Genomic DNA, 19,711 nt, shown 5'->3' with positions numbered 1-19,711 from the left:
TAGACTCCTAAGTTTTCCTTTCCTTCTTCATTACACTCCATATTCTTATCTATTCTCTCTCAGCAAGAGATTTACAATACTTATTTTGATAACTGTGACACCATGATTATTCTGTACAATATCCAGGCCAATGTACCTGCATATAGTATTACTTTGTTCCCTAACCTGACAATGATTTCTGATTTGTGCAATGACTACACTTTTAAATTTCTTTATTCCTCCCCACAAGAAATCATCTACATGTATAAAAAACCTACCACACATCTCCATAATACCAACAGAATGCTGCAGGGTCAGTTTTCACCTTACATCCCATCTTCAACAGTAAAGTCTTCATTGTGATATAACATTTTCTAGCAGCATCATTAAGACCATATACACATTTTTTTAATTTCCATAGTACACTATCATCACAGCCAGCTTCAAAAGGTGGAGTAAGATACACTTCACGCTCAAACTGTTCACTCTGTAGGAATGCAGCCTTAATATCAATTGAATTCACTGTCCATCTTTTGGAAGACAATATACTAACAAAGGACCTCAACACTTCCTTGCTAACAGTGGGAAAATCTGACTGGATTTCTTCTTTTTCCTCAAAACCTCTGGCAACTAGCCATGCTTTAATTTTTTTTCCCCATCACTGTTCTCCTTTTCTGTCACCACCGATCGTACTGACAATGCCTTCAGACCCAAGTTAGGAATTTCCTCATAAACACTAAAAGGTTTTAAGTTCTTGTTTTGCTCATAAACACTAAAAGGTTTTAAGTTTTGCTTTATCAAGTTCCTGACTTTCTGTGTTTTCACAAGCCACTGAAATTTCACTGGGTTTCTGTATTTCATCTTCTAAAATTACTACCCCTTTTTCTACACCTCTATTCCAGTCAATGGCTGTTATATGTCCATATTTATGTTCAATATTTCTCCTACTATATTTTCCTGTAGATTTTCCGGCACGGTTTTGAACAGTTCTATCTGCCATTCATCAGACTCTTTTGGCAGGAATTTTAGTCTCTGTCAAATCTTTGGAATACTCTTAACTTTTAAATTACCTCCAGATGAAGTGACCTCAACTTTGGTTTGGTTCTCTTGTTCTTCTTCATTTTTTCCACTTCTGCTGGATTTATAACTACTACTTCTATCTCATTCTTCCTACTATTGTCTGTCTCATCCTTTTCTCTTTGATGCCTCAACATATCAAGCAGTGCATTCCTTCCTTCTTCAGTGTTTCTATCAAAACTGTACAGTATTTCCTGAATATGTGTTTCATGTGCTCTTACAATATTTAAACCATACTTCAAAATCACTGTTTTGCCATCTTGACCAATGACTGTTACTGGTCCTTTCCATTCCTTTTGCTCTTCCCTCTTAAAATAGACTTGATCATTATTCCTAAGGACTTTACCAGTGGTCCTTACGTTGTGTCTTAGTGCCGGTGAGATCTGGCAACAAGTGCATATATTGGGTGAAGAGTAGTCATGGACCACACACCCAAGCCACAGCGTTAGTCTTTCTTAAAACCGCCTAGAAGAGAGTTGTGGTTGACCTCTCTCGGCCTTTACCCAGTTCATTGCCCATTTTCACTTGTGCTTGAGTGTGTGTGCTGTTATTATGGCTTCTTCTGCTCCTTCTCGGCCTCGTCAACATGTATGCCCAGGAACTCCAGGTTTTCCATGTTCTTGTTTTTTGGCTTCGGCTGCAACGGATCCACAACACTTGTAGTAGGTGCAGTTGTAATGTTTGTACAATAACGAATCCCTGCACGGAATGCCGTGCATGGCCTAGAGAGCAGTGGATGTAATTTTAAAGTAAGAGGGAGCATCGTAGGGTTTCTACTCTTCCTTCGAGGGAGGGTTTTTCTTCTCCTCTTTCCAATGCTCCGTCTCCTGCTGCTGTCACACCCCCTGCTAGTGTTGTGCCTATGTCTCCTTCCTTTTTTTCCATCGATCCGTAGTTGGAAGTATCGGGAGGTCCTCAGGCTGATTTATGTAATGTCGCCCCTTCTTCCTCGGGAGTTAATCCGATTCCCGAGAAGGAGCACGCTTTTTCATCAATGCCTTTTATTTCAGAGTCGGAGGCATCAAAAATAGCGGCGCTTTGGGGGATGCTTGGGCTATGGGGTCCAACCTCCTTGGAAGGTTTTCTGAAGCACTTCTTGGATGCTCGCTTCTTCCCCTCCCTCATGCTGTCCAAGCCCTCCCTCCTCCTCCAGGCCTTGTCTTTGTGGGTAGCCGAGGTCAGCCATATTGTATTGCTCCGCCAGTGATGATTGCAGCTTCTTCGAGTCGAGGGAGGCCGTGGTGTCAGCCCCGCTACTGATGTCACGGGGTCAGTCATGTTTTATCCCTCTGCCAGTGGAGTCTGCTTTCCGTTCGGATCGAGGAGAAGCCGTGACATCATCACCGCTTATGACGTCACTCCCAGTTGTCTCCGCTGCGCTGCCTCGCTCATCTGTGTCGTCATCGTTTGCTGCCATGACATCATCTCTGCCATCCAGTTCACTGCATCTCCCTTCCATGTCGTCAGTCCCTTCTGTTGCTGATCCGTCTGAGGCTTTATGCCAGGCAGTTCTTAAGAGATTGGACTGTTTTAGAAGATAAGTTTGCTGCCAACTGGTTTGATGGTGTTTCATAATTTCATGCATATCTCACAGCTATCTGATACTTCTCCTGCATAAATGTAGCACATTTCATTCTTAACAACAGCATCATTCAACAACTGAATCAGTCTTTTAGATGAGAAATGCTCGAATTGTTGGTGCAATTTTCCTATCTTCTTATTCTTTTCCCTTTCATTATTTCCCAAGGTCATCATTATTTCTTTTGTTTTCTTCCAGGCTTCTTTCTGATCCCTCAGTGGATGGCAATAGTGTCCTGAGGAAGTGCATCTTAATTGCAACTTTTTCCGATGAATTTCTGCAGTATTATTTTCGAAGTCCAATTTCATTTGTGCTCTCTTCATTGATTTTTTACTGAAAAAAAGGGGATAGAGCAGTTCACCACATCTGTTATCACACTTGCTCTGTCACCTACAATGTTCACTGGAAATTTTATTTCATCATTGACTTATAAACATTACCATCACCAACCCTAAAAACTGTTTCACTTTCTTCCTCTTCTATTCACAATTTTTCTTAGTCTGATGTGTGTATGCTTTTAACCAATCACTACCACACACTGTGGAACTGCAAGCTGTGTCTAGATAGCACAATTTATAGATTCTTTCATCAACACTGACATAAGTTTTGGATTTTCAATAACAGAATATAACTCTTCCTTACACTACTTACATACACATTTTTTTGGACATGCTGGAGACAGGTGGTATACTGATCTGCATAAATAACATTTCCTAACCTTAAAATATATGTCAACTGAGTGTCTCTGCCTATTTGTTTCACTTCTGTTTGCTATGCTTCCTCTTCTTCTAAGTCTAATAAACCTTCCCTGTCCTCTTCCACATGCACTGACATTTACCTTCGTGCTAAATACTGGTTCAGATTTTATCACCACAGCAGGGGTCTCACTCTCACTCCTGTTTGACACAGCACCCAATGATAACACTTCCTGGCTACAAAATATTTCCTAAGAGCTTGCTGCATGGAATCAAACATTTCATCTGTTTCACTAAAGGACACTGCTGTCAACATTATAACTGTTATCTTTAACCTCTAGCCCTGCACTGTCTAGTAACTTAAAAGCTAAAATACATTTTGGTGTACTTTCTTTGTACCTCTCCAGAACTGTACTTCTCTTCACGATTTCCAAAATGTACTTCTCCACTGTATGTTTCTTCTCCTTTTTGTAGCTGTCAAACCTTGTCCATACCTCATCCTTCTTGTACCCTTGTCCAAGTATTTTAGAAAAACTTTTATTCCATCTTTGACTGTCAACTTATCAATATACACTTCCTCAAAAATCTTGCTCCTTACCTCGCTTCCCTCTGGGAATGACAAGGTAACAACCATTGCTTGTTTCTTTTTCTCGATGCTTGTGTCAAGCTGCCATGCTTTCAGCTCCTGTTTCCAGTGGTCATAGCCCTTATCAGCACTGAAAACTGGCAACACCAGCCTACCGCCACATTCGCTGATGCTAATCATGTTTATGATGTTTTATCTTCTAAACTAGTACTCAGTAATTTCCTCTTTCCTGCCACAACCACACACTGCTACTATTTGTTGATCTTGTAGACCAGGGTGGCAGGATAAATCAAAGGCAGACATCAAATACCGACTTTACTTACCTCTGAGATCCAACCTGACAAGTGCCTACATCATTTCGCTTCACTTGCTCTTCCCACTCACAACATAAACAAAAACAAACCTCACAAACAAATGACGAGGACATACGGAATGTTGTACACAAACATTCTCAACAGTTAACAGTAGCCCTTGACAGAACCACATAGCCCTGCCCAAGAATTACCCGTTTCCTGGCAGCAGACTTTCTAACTGTTACAGGGCAGTCTTAGGCTCAGGCTACAGACAGGCATGGGCACCGACACCTTACCTCTTATAGGGGAACACAAAAATAATCACACACTATGGGAGGACCTGGACAAGTCCCCTAACCAATTCAAACAAAAGTACCTTGTACTGACCAAAATAAGGTTTACGTCCTGTTCTAACTTCTCAAAATGCTTTTCCTGAACCAAAAGGGGAGTGGAAGCTGGAGCTAAAGAGGAAGTCTCAGTACAAACTAAAGCATTAGCAAAGGAAAAGCTACATTGAGTATAATTAACTACTGACAAAGGGCTTGGAGAAGGTGAAATAACAAGCTGGTGACCTAACCTAACTAGTTCTTTTGCATACAATCTGCTTCCCTTATCTTCCTATACTAACGAACTTAAGTACATATAAGGTCCTTCAAAAATCCCTACTTCCTCATATCTATTCTCAAAATCACACTTTATACCATTGCATCTAGCACAGTGTGTATCTACACAAAAAACAACATCATGCTAACACAGTAATCATTCGTACAGAACCTGACATTCTTCGCCCTGATTCCAGTGGTAGGAATCCTGGGAAAAATGACAAATTTTCTCAGACAATTTGCATTTTTCATAGCTACAAACTTGAGGTCTTAACAATAGGATAATTTCTAGGGCCTAGCTGGATCCAGTTAAATTGTAGATGAAAGCAAGGAATCTTGTGAGATCTGGCAACACATGCATATATCAGGTGAAGAGTGGTCAAGAACCACGCACACGCCACCGCGTCAGTCTTTCCCAACTCAGGATTCTTAGCAGACAGAGGGGCGGCTAGTGGTGGGCAGTACAATGTTAAGACCTCAGGTTTGTAGCCATGAAAAATTTGAATTGTCTTAGAAAATTTGTCGTTCGTTCATATGCGAACAAACCTTTGGTCTTAACAACAGGATACTCATACTTGGAGGGAGAAACAAGACATCCTAAATTGGCTGGGGGCCTACCCACCAGTCCAGCTCCAGAAGAAATAACTTCTGGAGAGGGACTAAAGCCCGTGAGAAGCTAGATAAATTGAAACCTAACTACCCATACACTGAGTGACGTACAATGATATATAGGAGAATCATTGTACGTATAGGGAACCAAAGAGAAACTTTGACTGTCCAATAGCAAACCAGCACACCACGGTTTGTTACCAGTCCCAACTCCCCCTTGCCAAGGAGTGGAGCATAGGCTACTGGATAGAGGGTTGGATATTTGTATACCAAGCAACCACACTATCAGTATGACTACCCTACTCACCTGTATCAGACCAGTCTAGCGAAGACGTGTCTATTCCTTAACCCGCCCAAAGGAAGGAAAGGTACAAGAGAAAGAAAGAGACCAGCCAACTCACTCATTCTCTCATCCACACAATCATCTAAGGTAAGATACAAAAGTGCCCTGTTAGGGCAACTATGAGTTGCACAATCTGTTGGGTAGCCACCACAGGACCCGGGAAAACGTGTCTGTAGATCTGTGGGCAACATCCTTAAAATATAAAGAGGTGAACATGGACTGGCATAACCAAGTACTAGAGCTCAACACTCTATGTACAGCCAAGTTCTTTTTGAAAGCCAAAGGGGGACCAAAACCCTAACATCATGCGCTCTAGCCTGCACAGACGTGATGGCGAAATCATCAACAGTCAAGTATGCCTGTCTGATGGCTCCCTGTATTCAAAAAGAGATAGTATTCTTCAACACCTCTTTCTTTGTAAGTCCTGTGCTAATAAAAAGTCTGTGGCAGCCTGGCCCAAGGTGCCGAATCCTTTTAAGATAGCAACACAGGGCCCAGACAGGACACAACTAAAGCTCTTAAGCATCACCACCCACAATTCAATGATGTAATGGAAAATTTCTTGGCCACAAATTCTGGGACAAATTCGAAGGACACTGACCCCCAACTCCTGGTGTGCTTCACATCACAGCCCAGACCGTAGAGCTCTCCTACCCTCTTTGAAGATGCCAAAGCCAGGAGGAAAACTGTCTTGAGCGTCAAGTTCCTGTCAGATGAGCAACGCAAAGGCTCATATGGACCCTTAGTGAAGCTCTTCAGAACCAAGGAAACATCCCACGTCAGAGACTTGAGCTCCCTAGGAGAACTCGACTGCTCAAACCCCTTAACTAACAAGGAAAGTTCCCAGGACGAGGAGATGTCAACACCTCTAAGGTAGAACACTAAACTCAGGGCTGCCCTATAACCTCTAATGGCAGAAACGGACAAAAGTTTCTCATCTCTGAGGAAGGTTAAAAAGTCTGCTATTTGCTGAATAGAGGCTGCGAGTGGAGAAAAACCCCATTTACGACACCAATCATAGTAGATCACCCATTTGCCTTGGTAAACTGCAGAGGTCAACCTTCTGATACAGCTGGACATATACCCTGCTGTTCTCTGAGAAAAGCCTCTCGCTCGGAGGAGATACTTGTTAGCTTCCAACCGTGAAGGGACAGGGATTCTACTGACTGGTGGAACTTTTCCACATGGGGCTGACACAGGAGATGCCACCAAGGGGGAATTTCCCTCGGAACCTCTGACAACGACAGCAGATCTGGAAACATTCCGCCTGAGGCCACAGAGGGGCTACCAAAGTCAACCTGAGACCCTGTGAACTAATCAGCCTGTTCAGAACTTGACGGATCAAACAAAATGGAGGAAAGGCATACACCTCCAAGTTGTCCCAGGGATGTTGGAACGCGTCCTGCGCTAACGCTAAAGGATCTGGAACCACTGAACAGAATATCTCCAGTCTCCTGTTGAACCGAGTCACAAAAAGGTCCAGCATGGGTCTCCCCCAAACCTGGAAGAGCTTGTCTGCTACTACTTGATGAAGGGACCACTCTGTGCCTAGGAACTGATCCTGACGACCGAGTTTGTTTGCGACAACATTCCGTTTGCATGGGATATACCTGGCTGAGAGCTCTACTGAACTGCTGACCGCCCACAGGTGAACCTCGATGGTCAAGGCGTAAGTTGACGTGAAACTAGGCCTCCCTGCTTGTTCACGTAGGCAACCACCGTGGTGTTGTCCAACACGAGTACAACAGAATGAACTTCTACCTTCTCCCGAAACTCCTTCAGACCCAGGAAGGTTGCCTTCAACTCCAAGACAATGATATGCTGCTGTTTGTCCTCCAAACTCCAAATGCCTGAGGCAATGAGGACACCTAAATGAGGCCCCCAACCTGCAAGGGAGGCGTCTAAAGACAGGAAGTCCGGTGGGAGAGAACGCAGAGGGACACCCTCTAAAAGATTTCAGTCGTCGAACCACCAACAAAGGTCTTCTCTCACTTCCAGAAACAGATGGACCATTAATAGGCATTGAGTTCCCTGCCAGAGACCAGAATTCCCCCAGTCTCCATCGTAGAAACCTAAGATGAAGATGCTCATGGGGACCAGCTTCTCTAGAGAAGACAAAACTCCCAGAAGAACCTGCCACTAATAAGCTGACTGATGTGGTTCGTGGGGATGTTGCATGCCACCACTCGCAACTTCTCCAACCTCTGATCGGACGGGGAAAGTCTTACAACCACCGTATCGATGACCATGCCCTGGTAGAGAATCCTTTGACTGGGTACAAGGTTGACTTTTCGTGGTTGGCCACGATGCCCAGTTCCAGACAAAACCGAAGCAGACATCTCTGTCCTGTAGCAGCTTCTCCCTGGAACCTGCCAAGACCAACCAATTGTCGAGGTACCTCAACAAATGGATCCCCTGAGCATGGGCCCAACTTGATTCGAGAGTGAAGGCCTTTGTCAACACTTGAGGGGCTGTGGTCAGCCCGAAGCACAGGACTTTGAACTCAAAGGCCTTGTCCCCGAGAGAGAAGCAAAGGAACTTCCTGGACGTTGGATGAATAGGGATCTGGAAGTATGCGTCCCTCAAGTCTTTTGACAGCATGAAGTCTCCTTTCCACACAGCTGCCAACATTGAACGCAGGGTCTCCAACTTGCACCGTGTCTTCCTGATGAAGTGATTCAAGATGGATAAGTCGATCATAGGTCTCCAACCTTCTGACACCTTGAACACCAAGATGTGACTGTAAAACCGCAGAGACAGATGCACCACTTCCTCTATCGCATCCTTGTCCAGCATCTTCTGCACTTCTTCCCGAAGATCCAAGAAATTCAGAGAATCTGGACATGCCATGACAAAGGAAGTTGAAACGATGACTTAAGATCCTGCGTAGCTCCCAGCAAGACTTCCAAGCAGGAAGGAGTGCAAGACGACCGAGCCGGAGTCCTACTCTAAAAAGTGTTGAATCCACCTAACCTGTCTGGGCTGGTACTACAGAGAATCTGGAGGATATGCCCTCCTGAGCTGCGGTTTGTCCGTGAGAGGAGGAAAGAAGTCTAATGGCAGTAGGTACCCCAACCGAAGGACATCTACCACCCACTTCTCCACCCCATAACTCTGCCACCTGGCCCATTGGCCCGCCAGGCACCTCCCCACCCATGGCACAGGAGAGGGAGAGGTGCCTAATGCACTGACGACCCCCTTTACCTCTGCCCCTGGGGCCCCTTCTCGGTTTAAAGGAACGGGAGCCAAAGAGACGTTGGTCATCTGACCTAGGCTGGGACGAACAGGGAGGCCCTGCCAAAACTGAACTCCCCGACGGCCTACCAGGAAGCTGCCGTAGATTCCAATGCTGAGGCATCTTGCAGAGACAACGATGGAGCCACCAACCTCACCTGCTCTAAAGCCAATCCCGGCTTCAGATGACGTGACATCAAAAAGGCAGAGATCGTAGCAAATACTTCCTATTCCTCGTAAGAGAGGTGGGGGTAGCAGCCTTCGGCAGAGCCACTAGGAGCGAAGTGAACCATCTGGATCTGAAACAGAGGCGTTAACCTTAAGCAAGACCGACATCCAAGTGCTGACTCCTGCAACGAACCAACCACAACACCAGGAACATCACTAAGCACACTCCCAAAAGATGACTCTTTAACATGGCCATGAACGGGCATGGGCGTGGCAGACATACGAACGTGAGCTGGAGAGGAATCCCAAACACTCAAGAACGAATGAGATCCCTCGGAATCGAACTCATGGAAGTACCAGCCTACCAGGGAGAGGGGCAGGCAAACACTCCTGCTGCACCAACTCCGCGCTCTCAACCTTCGACCTCTTGACAGGCACCTTGAGATCCTTACGGCGATGAATAGGCCCCGGAGAAGAAGTGGGAGCGCCTGCAACATGTGCACAAACAGGGGAGGTTGCAACACACCCGTGACTTGATGCAGAGGACAAAGCAGCCACTGCAGATCGCACATGAGAAGATACACTAACACTCTCCGAAACACCAACACTTCAGGAACACGGGCGTGTTGTTCCTCACTCGCAGGTGAAGAAAGGGTAAAGTCCTTAGCCTTCTAATGCTTGATACGCCAACGCGGTTGAGATGGGGGAGAAGGAGAGGAAGACAGCACTGGCTCCTTACGTAATCCCTCCGCAGGAGGCGGGGGCAATGCAACATGCTTGCTTCCAGTCCTCCCAGGTGACATGGCAGCCAAAATATCTTCCAAAATAGAGTCCAATCTCTTAAGAACCACCTGGCATAAAGCCTCAGATGGATCAGCAACAGGAGGCTCCAACGACATGGAAGGGAGATGCAGCAAACTGGATGGCAGAGATGACGTCACAGCAGCGAACAATGAAGACACAGATGAGCGAGGCAGCGCAGTGGAGACGACTGGGAGTGGCGTCATCGATAGAAGTGACATCATAAGTGGCAATGACTTCACGGCTTCCCTTGATCCGAACGGGAAGCAGACGCCACTGGCGAAGGGATACAAAATGACTGACCGTGATGTCAGTAGCGGGGCTGACGCCACGGCTTCCCTCTGACTCGAAGCTGCGGCAATCATCACTGGCTGAGCAATACAATATGGAGGGTGGGGGGGGGAGCATCCATGAAGTCCGTCAGCAAACCCTCCAAGGATGAACCCCGAGACCAAAGCGCCGCCATCTTGGACACCTCTGACTCTGCAATAAAAGACAATGATGAAAAAGCCTCCTCCCTCTCGGGAATCAAATTAACACCCAAAGAAGAAGGGGAGACAATACAAAATCAGCCTGAGGGCCTCCCAATACTTCCAACGACGAATCAATGGAAGAAAAGGAAGGGGACAGAGGCAAAACACTACTATGGGGTGTGATGGCAGCATGAGATGAAGCATTGGGAAGAGGAGACGAAAGACCCTCTCACGAAGGAAGAGTAGAAATCCTACGATGCTCCCTCGTTGTAAAACAACTTCCACTGCACTTAGGCCACACATGGGACTCCGTGCAAGGATTCATTATTGTACAAACATAAGAGCGACACCTACTGCAAGTGATGTTTGGGGGGGGGGGGGGTTGCAGCCGAAGCCAAAAAACGAGAACATGGAAAACCTGGAGTTCCGGGGCCACACACTGACGAGGCCGAGAAGGAGAGGAAGAAGCCATAATAACAGCACACACACTCAAGCACAAGTGAAAATGGGCAATGAACTGGGTAAAGGCCGAGAGAGGTCAACCACAACTCTCGGCCAGGCAGTTAAGAAAAGACCAACATGGTGGATTAAGTAACCTGTGTGGGAACAGCCATTTAATCTTTTGTTTGAATGCCAACTTGCCTATTTGTGCAAAGATATAAGCTATCATCAACAGTAGGTAAGATTCATCTTAAATAATTATAAATGACATAACCAACTAAATTCTTATAATTATCTTTATAAAGCTCTACATATTTATAAATGCTACATTTAATGTTAATGGAATGATAATTATCTTAACTAATTCAACTGGAATACAACTAAAACATGTCCTCACCCTTGTCTAGAAGGTATCAGAGCATAGTTTTTTACTTCCCCAGGATGAGGTAAATATTTCAGCACAGCATCAAGCAGAGCTTGAACACCTTTATTCTTTAGAGCTGTTCCTACTAGTACAGGCGTAAAAGTACGTTCCAAACATGCCCGGCGAATTCCAGCATAAAGTTCAGCTTTGGTAGGAATCTTTTCCTCTGAAATATATTATGCTTTAGTGTAAATTTGTCTAAGGTAAAATTGGATTTATTTACAGCAGCTTAAGTATGGTAGCACTATTCTTATAATTACATTTGTTCTTTATAAAATATTTCTCAAGTGATATATTATTCAAGGTAGGACTAACTTAAGCTACACAATAAACCTGAAGAGAATTCGCTGCGCTATCTAGACAGGCTCCTATTGCCAATTTGCATACACACTCAATCCATGTATGACCCCGTAATGTAATGAAAATACCTGACAAACTGTACTCTCTCCTAGAGTCTTTTAATCAATTCAATAAAGTATTTAAGTATACATTAGACAGTTTACTAATTTTTGCTCAAACACATAAATCACTTTCACTTCCCCTACACTTACTGTGTCCTTTCCCAAAAAATATTCTGCTACTGAATAAATGGCAATAAATAACAAAAATTCATATAAAATCTCACAGGTGCTATGGATGCAAAGATCATACTAGCCACATGGAATACTGCCTTCCAGTAAGCACCTTGATATGTCTAACTTGCAGCGTTAATTAATTCCTCAGGGTACATCATGAAAGGTAACCTGATCAATGTGTTTTTTCTTGTTTTACTGTACATGCACAGCATTTATCATATAATTACATACATTACATACTATATGTTTGGATGTCTTGTATTTAATGACAGCAGTAACTTGAATATTATTACATACATAGTTTCAGTAGGCTGGCTATCATGACAAATTCTCTTTGCTAGTGTCTAATTTTTTGGTTGCTCTCTGTTTAATATATACTTATTACAAATTAAAAAACTACTATAATTTTTATTCTTTGGATTCTATACAACTTTTTTAGCATAAGACCCAATTTTGGAGCTAATTTTAAAGGGGTCGCATCATACATGAGATATAAAATTAGAGTATGTAATAATCACACATTAGTATCGTATGATAAAATGCAAACATAATGGAAATGCATTTTTTCCATGGATCTTTTAAAAAGTTATGCTTTACTTCACTGCATCCAATAATATTATATGTATATGCACATAAAAAATGTATGATTAATTTTTAATTAATTTGTATTTTTCATAGCTAACAAACCTGAGGTGTTAAAATAGGAAAAATCTTCTGACACCAGCTGGAAACTGGTTAAAAACAATCAAATACTGTAGATGCAAGGAAACTGTGGCATCTGGCCTTCAATGCGTAGTTGAGGTGGAAGTGAGTCCAGAGCGCGCGCTTGAATCCAGTGACGTATCAGTCTTTCTTTCAATCCAGGATAAAACATAAGAGAGGTGGCTAGCTAGAGCTGAGCAGTCAATGTTAAGACCTCAGGTTTCTTAGCTATGAAAAATACAAATTAATGAAATATGTGTCATTTGTTCATACATGGAACAAACCTTCGGTCTTAACAATAGGTCACACTCACACTTGGAGGGAGATATGAGAATCATGAACCGACTGGAGGTTCGGCACACCTGATCATTCTTCTTAGAAATAAAAATTCTAAAGAAGAGGACCTATGTCTTTGAGAAGTTAGATATCTGAATATCTAACACTCAGTCCACTGTTTAAATACAATGAAACATTTCCTGATTCACTGCCTACATGGAAGTCAAAAAGGACTAAATCTGTTAGCCACAAGAAATGGGTTTGTCACCACATCACTCCCTTGCTGAGGAGTTGAAGCTACTGAGAAGCAGATTTGTATGTTGCATGAAACATAAAGTGCTGTAACAGTATGGCTGCAATGCTAACCTGCATCGAGTCATTTCCAGCGTATGATGTGTCTATTTTTCAAATCACCCATAGGTATGATGAAAGGAGAAAAGGGAAAGAAAAGAGACCAGTCATCTCACTCATTCCCTACTCCACACAATCATCTTAGGTAAGATAAAAATTGTCCTGCCAGGAGCACTAGATGAGTCACACTTGTTGAACAGCCACCACTGGACCCAAGGAAAAAGTGTCCAATGAACTATGGGCATCATTCTTCAGGTAGAAGAAAGTGAAAGTGGTTTGATGCAGTCAGCAACCAGCATTCAAAATCCTATGAGCATATAAGTTCTAAAATGCCAGGGAGGAACTTAATCCACTGGTGTCATACGCTTCTGCATGCACCTAATTGGTGACTGAACTTGACAATGTGGAGTAGGCTTGACTATCACCTCATTAGTAAAACAAAAGGGTATTCTGGGACACCTGTTTCTTGACCTGGCATGTGTTAACATAAAGTCTACAACACCTAAACTCTTCAGATAACAATGCAGTGCTTTGACAGGTCAAAGCAGAAACTCTTGAAGGTTACAGTCGAACCCCCTTATTCACTATCTCAAGATTCACAGACTCACCTACTCATGGTTTTCTCTTTGGACCATATCTACCCATTATTCGTAGAACATTTGCCTATTCGCTTTATTTTTGACTGAGAAATATTCACAAATTACGGTATTTTCATAACATTTTCTTGAACTCATGCACTTTTTGTGATAAAACTATTATAATATTCAGTTATAAGCTTTTTTAGCGGGATTATAGCTATTCGCAAGGGAGGGGGGGGGTCTGGGACACGTCCCCCGCAAAATGCCGAGTTTACTGTGCTGTTAACAAACTCAACATTGCAAGGAATGGGAAAGAAGGCAAAGCTGTCATCATGAACCATGAATAATCTGGGTATTGGCCATGAATTCTAGGGCCAATCTGAAAGCTAATGGCCCCAATCTGTTGCACATCTACATCATAAGCCTTTATCTGTAATTCTCCCATTCTTCCAAGGAAGCCAAGGCCAGAAGGAAAACTGTTTCCAAAGTCAGTTTCCTGTAAGACTAGGAAGTCTAAGTTTCCTGAGCAAAAACAAGACCGCTCAATGCTCTTGAACTACATACAGAATCCTCAGGGCAGTGACATCCACAACCTTTACATGAAATAATCACAACTCAGCTCTGTAACTCCTTGCCAGTACGATTTATGGGGCCATAATACACAGAGTTCCAGTTATCGGCACCTTAAGGTGCCAATAATAGAGTTATAGCGCCATAACATACTTAAAGGTGTCATTAACCAGTTATCTGCGCCATTAACCAGTTACCAGAGCCATAGATATTGGAGCCATTAGCGCCATAAATCACCCAGTTTCAGTTAATGACAGTTTTCACTTATCAGCACCCTGCTGAGAACTGAACCCCCCTTCCCCACCAATACCCGGGGACTGCCTGTATCAACAGAAAGAACTTCCTCTGTTCTAAAAAAATCCAGAAGATCTTGTCTACTGAACAGGAATTCTGAAGGGAGAGAAACTAGAGCAGCATACGGCTCATTTTGTATATGGCTGACGAAGATCCTCTGAAGTACTAGCCTTACATCTGAGCTGCTGCTCCGCAGAAAAGTTCTCTTGCTTGAAAGAGATACTGGACAGACTCCAGACATGAAGTGATAATGATCCTAAGGATTGGTGGCATCTCTCCACGAGACTGGCAAGGAAGGTTGTGCTATGCCGCCAAGGCCGAATCTCTCTCGGCCACTCAACTTGGGGCAGCAAGGATTGAACTGAATATAAAATTTAGGCCATAGGCTAAGCACAGGAACATATGAGGCCATTCAGTGCTGAAATAGAAATTGAGAGCAAAAGGTTTAAAAGGTGTAACAGAAGAAAAACCTCATAGTTGCACTATTGAATCAATTGTTAGGAAAGACTGGAAAGTAAGATGGAAGAATATGAAAGGAGATACAGTCAAGGGAACAAAAGGGGGTTGCAGGTAAGGTATGAAGGCATGCTGCAAAAGAACCTTAAGTAATACCCACAGTGCACCACATGAGGGGCACTGACGGCACTTCCCCTATGGGAGGGGCCCACAAGGAGCTACAAGGGACAGCATAAGACTTTGGAGCCTGACAAAGGGAGTTCCTCTTAATTCACCCCCTCTGGATCTGCTCCTGTACTCAGATGCCTCCTCCAAAGATTGGGGTGCTCAGCTCGAAGAGCTCCTAGCCTCGGGTATGGAGTGTACAGGACCAACAACTCCACATCAAAATACTGTAGTTAAATGCGACTTTCCTGGGTTTTTAGGAGATTTGAGAAAAGGAGGTGGGGTACTCCATCGTTCAACCTCCCAGAATGTTCCCAAAAGGGAAAAGGGTGCCCTCCGCCCCAACGAACAAATCTAGGACCATGAACAGTAGACCTCTCACTTCCTGTGGAACTGTGAATGAAGAGATCTAACGTGAGTATTTTCCAAGTAAACAGAGGAGACAATAGGATAACCCAAGGGGATGTCCTATGACATGGTTGTGTGACGAATCATTTACACAGTTGAGAGACGAAACATGTACAGTCATGCAACGAATTATGTACACAGTCATGTGATGTCGAACGATGCACATGTGAATGTCTAGAAGAAGATCATGCTCTTCTGCCTAGCAGAGTTACAACCCGACTCTGGAAGGCGAACGACGAAAGTACGACCTCCAGGGAGAGCGAGAATACAAACGCCTACACTTCTTGGTCACAGGATAAAGAAGCACTACTATGATGAGACACAATCGACGACACCCTCACGTCCACAACCATTATAGAAATATATCTGTGGGGACGAAGAAGAAGTGAAGAAGCTGTAGTCTCTGGAAGAGTAGAATGTCTAGGAGGCTCTGGAACAGCAATTTGAGGGGATAATCTTCGACTTCTTAATGGGAGCCTTGTCATCCTACGCCAAACTTGAACTCAGTGAGGCAAAGGAGAGCTAGCGAGAGTACTCTAAGCAGCAGCAAGACCATCACTTACTGGCACACAATCACATGTGTGAAGAGGAGACACTTCCCTGACGGGAAGAAGGCAAAACATCTATCCCACTCCCAGAAGGAGAAGCGACGAAGTCCTGAATTCTCCAATGACTGACTTTAGAATGAGGATGAGGAGGAGAGGATGAGGAAAACAAAGGAGAAGAAGCTGTTGATCTACAATGCTTCTTGTGTAGGACCTCCGGAGTGAAAAAACAGCATCATCTCTGGCTGGGATGCTGTAGAATCTTCAGTTATTTCAAACTGGAGAGAAACGAAGAATCAGAGTTCCAAAGAAAATACAGTGTAGGAAGTATCCTTAAGAGTCTAGGATTTCTACGAAATCAAAGAACTCGGATGAGTTAATAATCCAGGAACAGGACGAAGGTTGGTTACTTGCACCCAGGTGTCCGAAGAAACAAGGGAGAAGGTACTAGTTTGGGAAAATCCCAGAACTAATATCAGAGACTTGTGATACCTCTCCAACTATCTGAATCCAAAGAAATTATGCACCAGAAGCTGTGATTTGAAGGCTCTTGAAAAGGAGCTCACGACACAAAACAAACCCCAGCTTGTATGGAGAGCACCAAAGAAGAAGGTGAAGATGGCGAAGAGATCTTCCTTCATCTCCTACTGCAACCGGAGGGCCTCACCAGTGCACATACACGTGAAGAAAAGCGAAGAATTTACCATGAAAATCCAACGCTGAAGATAGTGGAAGACAGGTCATATTTTGAAATGCAGTGTCGATCGAAACTATGTTGTCATAAGGAGTAGCGATGATGTCACATAGCAGACAACCCTTAAGAAAGAAAAAATAATGTGTAAGAGTGGATTAAACATATTCAAACAAAATCGTACTACAATTTTATTTCATATGACGAAAAGGAGTACCAGGTCAAACATCATCAGATGTCAATACATCAGAAGGAGACGAGATCGGAAAAGACATTGGTAAGATTGGTACCCTGCATGACGATGTAGCCTCGCAGGCCACCACGATGAAGGGGTTCCAAGGCTAGAAAGGAACACACTGCCAACAGGAATGACTGGGTTCCAAACTCTCTTCACAGCACCAACGAGCATATCCAAATTTAGTGAAGTGGCAACTCTGGCAGAAGGAAGCAAGGCAAGAGGGGCTCTCAAGCTCTGAGTGGAACGCACCACAGCTGCCCAACTTCCAGGCGAGAAGCAGAGCTGACAACTGTAGAGCCTAAAAAGAAACAAATAATATGCCTTCCCCCCTCAGGAAAAGAAATCTTCTTTCCTGAAAGAGGAAAAAGAATCATATTTATCTGTAAGGGTAAAGGGAAGGAGTGAGCTGTACGACTCATGCCAACCCCCTTCCAACATGACAGGAAAGTGACAAGATGGCAAATCCTGTCTGGTCCTGAGCAAGAAGGGACCAACACAATTGGGGATCTTCCACCATCAAAATTCATGTTGAGGAAGTGTACGAATACTCCTAGCTAGAAAAACAAAACCTTGCACATAAAGCTTGTCTGCAACATAAACACGTCTCGAACGTCCCAAAAAACACAAAAACTGAAAGACCAAAACATTGCCAGATTCCCAGAAAATGTGGCACAAGATACCATGGAAGAGATACAAAACACTGAAATGTCGTAACAAAATGTTTCAATATATATCTTTTAATATTACAATGCAAAATGCTAAAGAAAAAAATGTAACTAGCCCCTCTCTCCCTGAAAGGGCAATATCCCCCTGATAGAGATGGATCAGCAAAATACATAAAACAGCCGACAACAAAGCAAAAGGAATAGTCCTGAAACACATCTGCAAGTTGCATCTGTCCCAGAGGAAGCGTGAACACGGGAATCCTGGAAGGCCGTTTAAATATGTTGATGCTCACGGGACTTTTTAGGCTGGATAAATAGAAAACAAAAACATGGCCTTAGGTAAAAAAACCAGCTTGGGGAAAGGAGGCCAAAACGAAGGCCCACTCTCCTAAGCAGTTGAAAAAAAAAGACTGATGCGTCACTGGGTTCAAGAGCACTCTCTGAGCTCGCCTCCACCTCAACTAAGAATCGGATGCCAAATGCCATGGATTCCTTGCATTTACAATCTTTGTTTTTAACCAGTTTCCAGCTGGCACCAGAAGATTTATCCTATTGTTAAGACCGGAGGTTTTTTCCACATGAACAGTAATAGCTTAAATTATATTTGGTGTCTCAACTATTAAAATATGCAGTTATAAGCATTTTAGAGTGGTTCTTTGGTGTTTGAACTATTAAAATAGGCAGTTATAAGGCTTTTTAGAGGGGATTTCGGTATTTGTGGGTGGGTGTGGTTAAGTATCCCCTGCGAATACCGGGGGTGACTGTAGTTCATAAGAGAGAGGAAAAGCAAGCATATCTTCATTTACACGAAACGCATAAAACACTGAATTTGAATAACAAAGTTGAGTGTCAAAGAAGCCAAGATTTACTGTACTAACCTAAAAATAGTTCACCAATTTGTTCATCTGCATTGGACAAATGCTCAATAAGTTCCATATGTCGTTCTTCCACTTCCACCCTCATATCAGCTGGGATTTCATCTTCCCGTATAGCTTCCCTGGAAAAAAATTATGTACTCTATGCTGTACAAAGTAATTTAACACATTTATATTGCACCAAACCACTTTCTCTACAATACAGTTACCTAAATATTAATTGAACTTTTACTTTACTTTTGGATGTGCTGTATATTATAATGCAATCATTAGAGGAATACATATAAGTTTTTCCTTGAGAAGGGAGACAACAAAATAACTAATCATAAATGATTATAAGGAAATTCAACATGACAACTGAATCCCATTCCTAGGATCTGTTCTTAAATGAGTTATTTTCAAGTAGTTTACCTTAACCACATAATTCAAAATCCCTATCTCACCTGGAGCCAGCCCAAAGATTTGTCTTAAATTAACTAAAACTTGGCTAATAACTTCCATTTCTTTAAAAAATTGATAACTGGAAAAATTGCATACGAAGATTCAGATAAAACCTTCTTAACTGATTAATTTATAAATCTGACATTTACTGTTATTTTTACAAGAAGAGTAAATACATTCATTTTGATTTGATCATTACAAAATTTTCAGAATAATTTCCTAATATAAAAACAAAAGTATCATAAAAAAAATACCAAGTCACAAGATTCATACCCATATCAGCAGACTTTGGTAGATGATTCAACAAACTAGTGACCTGAATCCTGTGTGCCAATGTAACCCATTATTTCCCTCTCCTCAAATGACCCATACTTTAAGGGAACAGTAGTTGCTGACAAAAGTAAAACTGCACTATGTTAAAAGAGTTTACTGGTAAATTTTACTACAGGTGTATAGCAAGACTATAGTAATCAAAGATACTTGTGTTATGTCAGCATGGTGTATTAACAAAATCTAAATCTAATTATAACACCGTACAATCACGCAACAATATTCTCCAAGACTTTATGAAATATAT

The 19,711-nt window shown here is 42.9% G+C and overlaps 1 protein-coding gene across 1 annotated transcript in view; it reads right to left on the bottom strand.

Annotated features, from left to right (window-relative positions):
• Positions 1-19,711, bottom strand: part of LOC135214849 (elongation factor G, mitochondrial-like) — a gene marked incomplete in the record, with an annotated part of 132,881 nt that overhangs the window by 30,672 nt on the left and 82,498 nt on the right. The window contains 2 exon segments of the mRNA XM_064249295.1: positions 11,278-11,470; positions 18,697-18,815. Of these exon segments, the coding sequence (XP_064105365.1) occupies positions 11,278-11,470; positions 18,697-18,815 (312 nt within the window).

Source organism: Macrobrachium nipponense, chromosome 11 (assembly GCF_015104395.2).
Source record: "Macrobrachium nipponense isolate FS-2020 chromosome 11, ASM1510439v2, whole genome shotgun sequence".
Lineage (NCBI taxonomy): Eukaryota > Metazoa > Arthropoda > Malacostraca > Decapoda > Palaemonidae > Macrobrachium > Macrobrachium nipponense.
The sequence above is the reverse complement of the archived record's forward strand: the minus strand, read 5'-3'. Positions and strand labels throughout refer to the sequence as shown.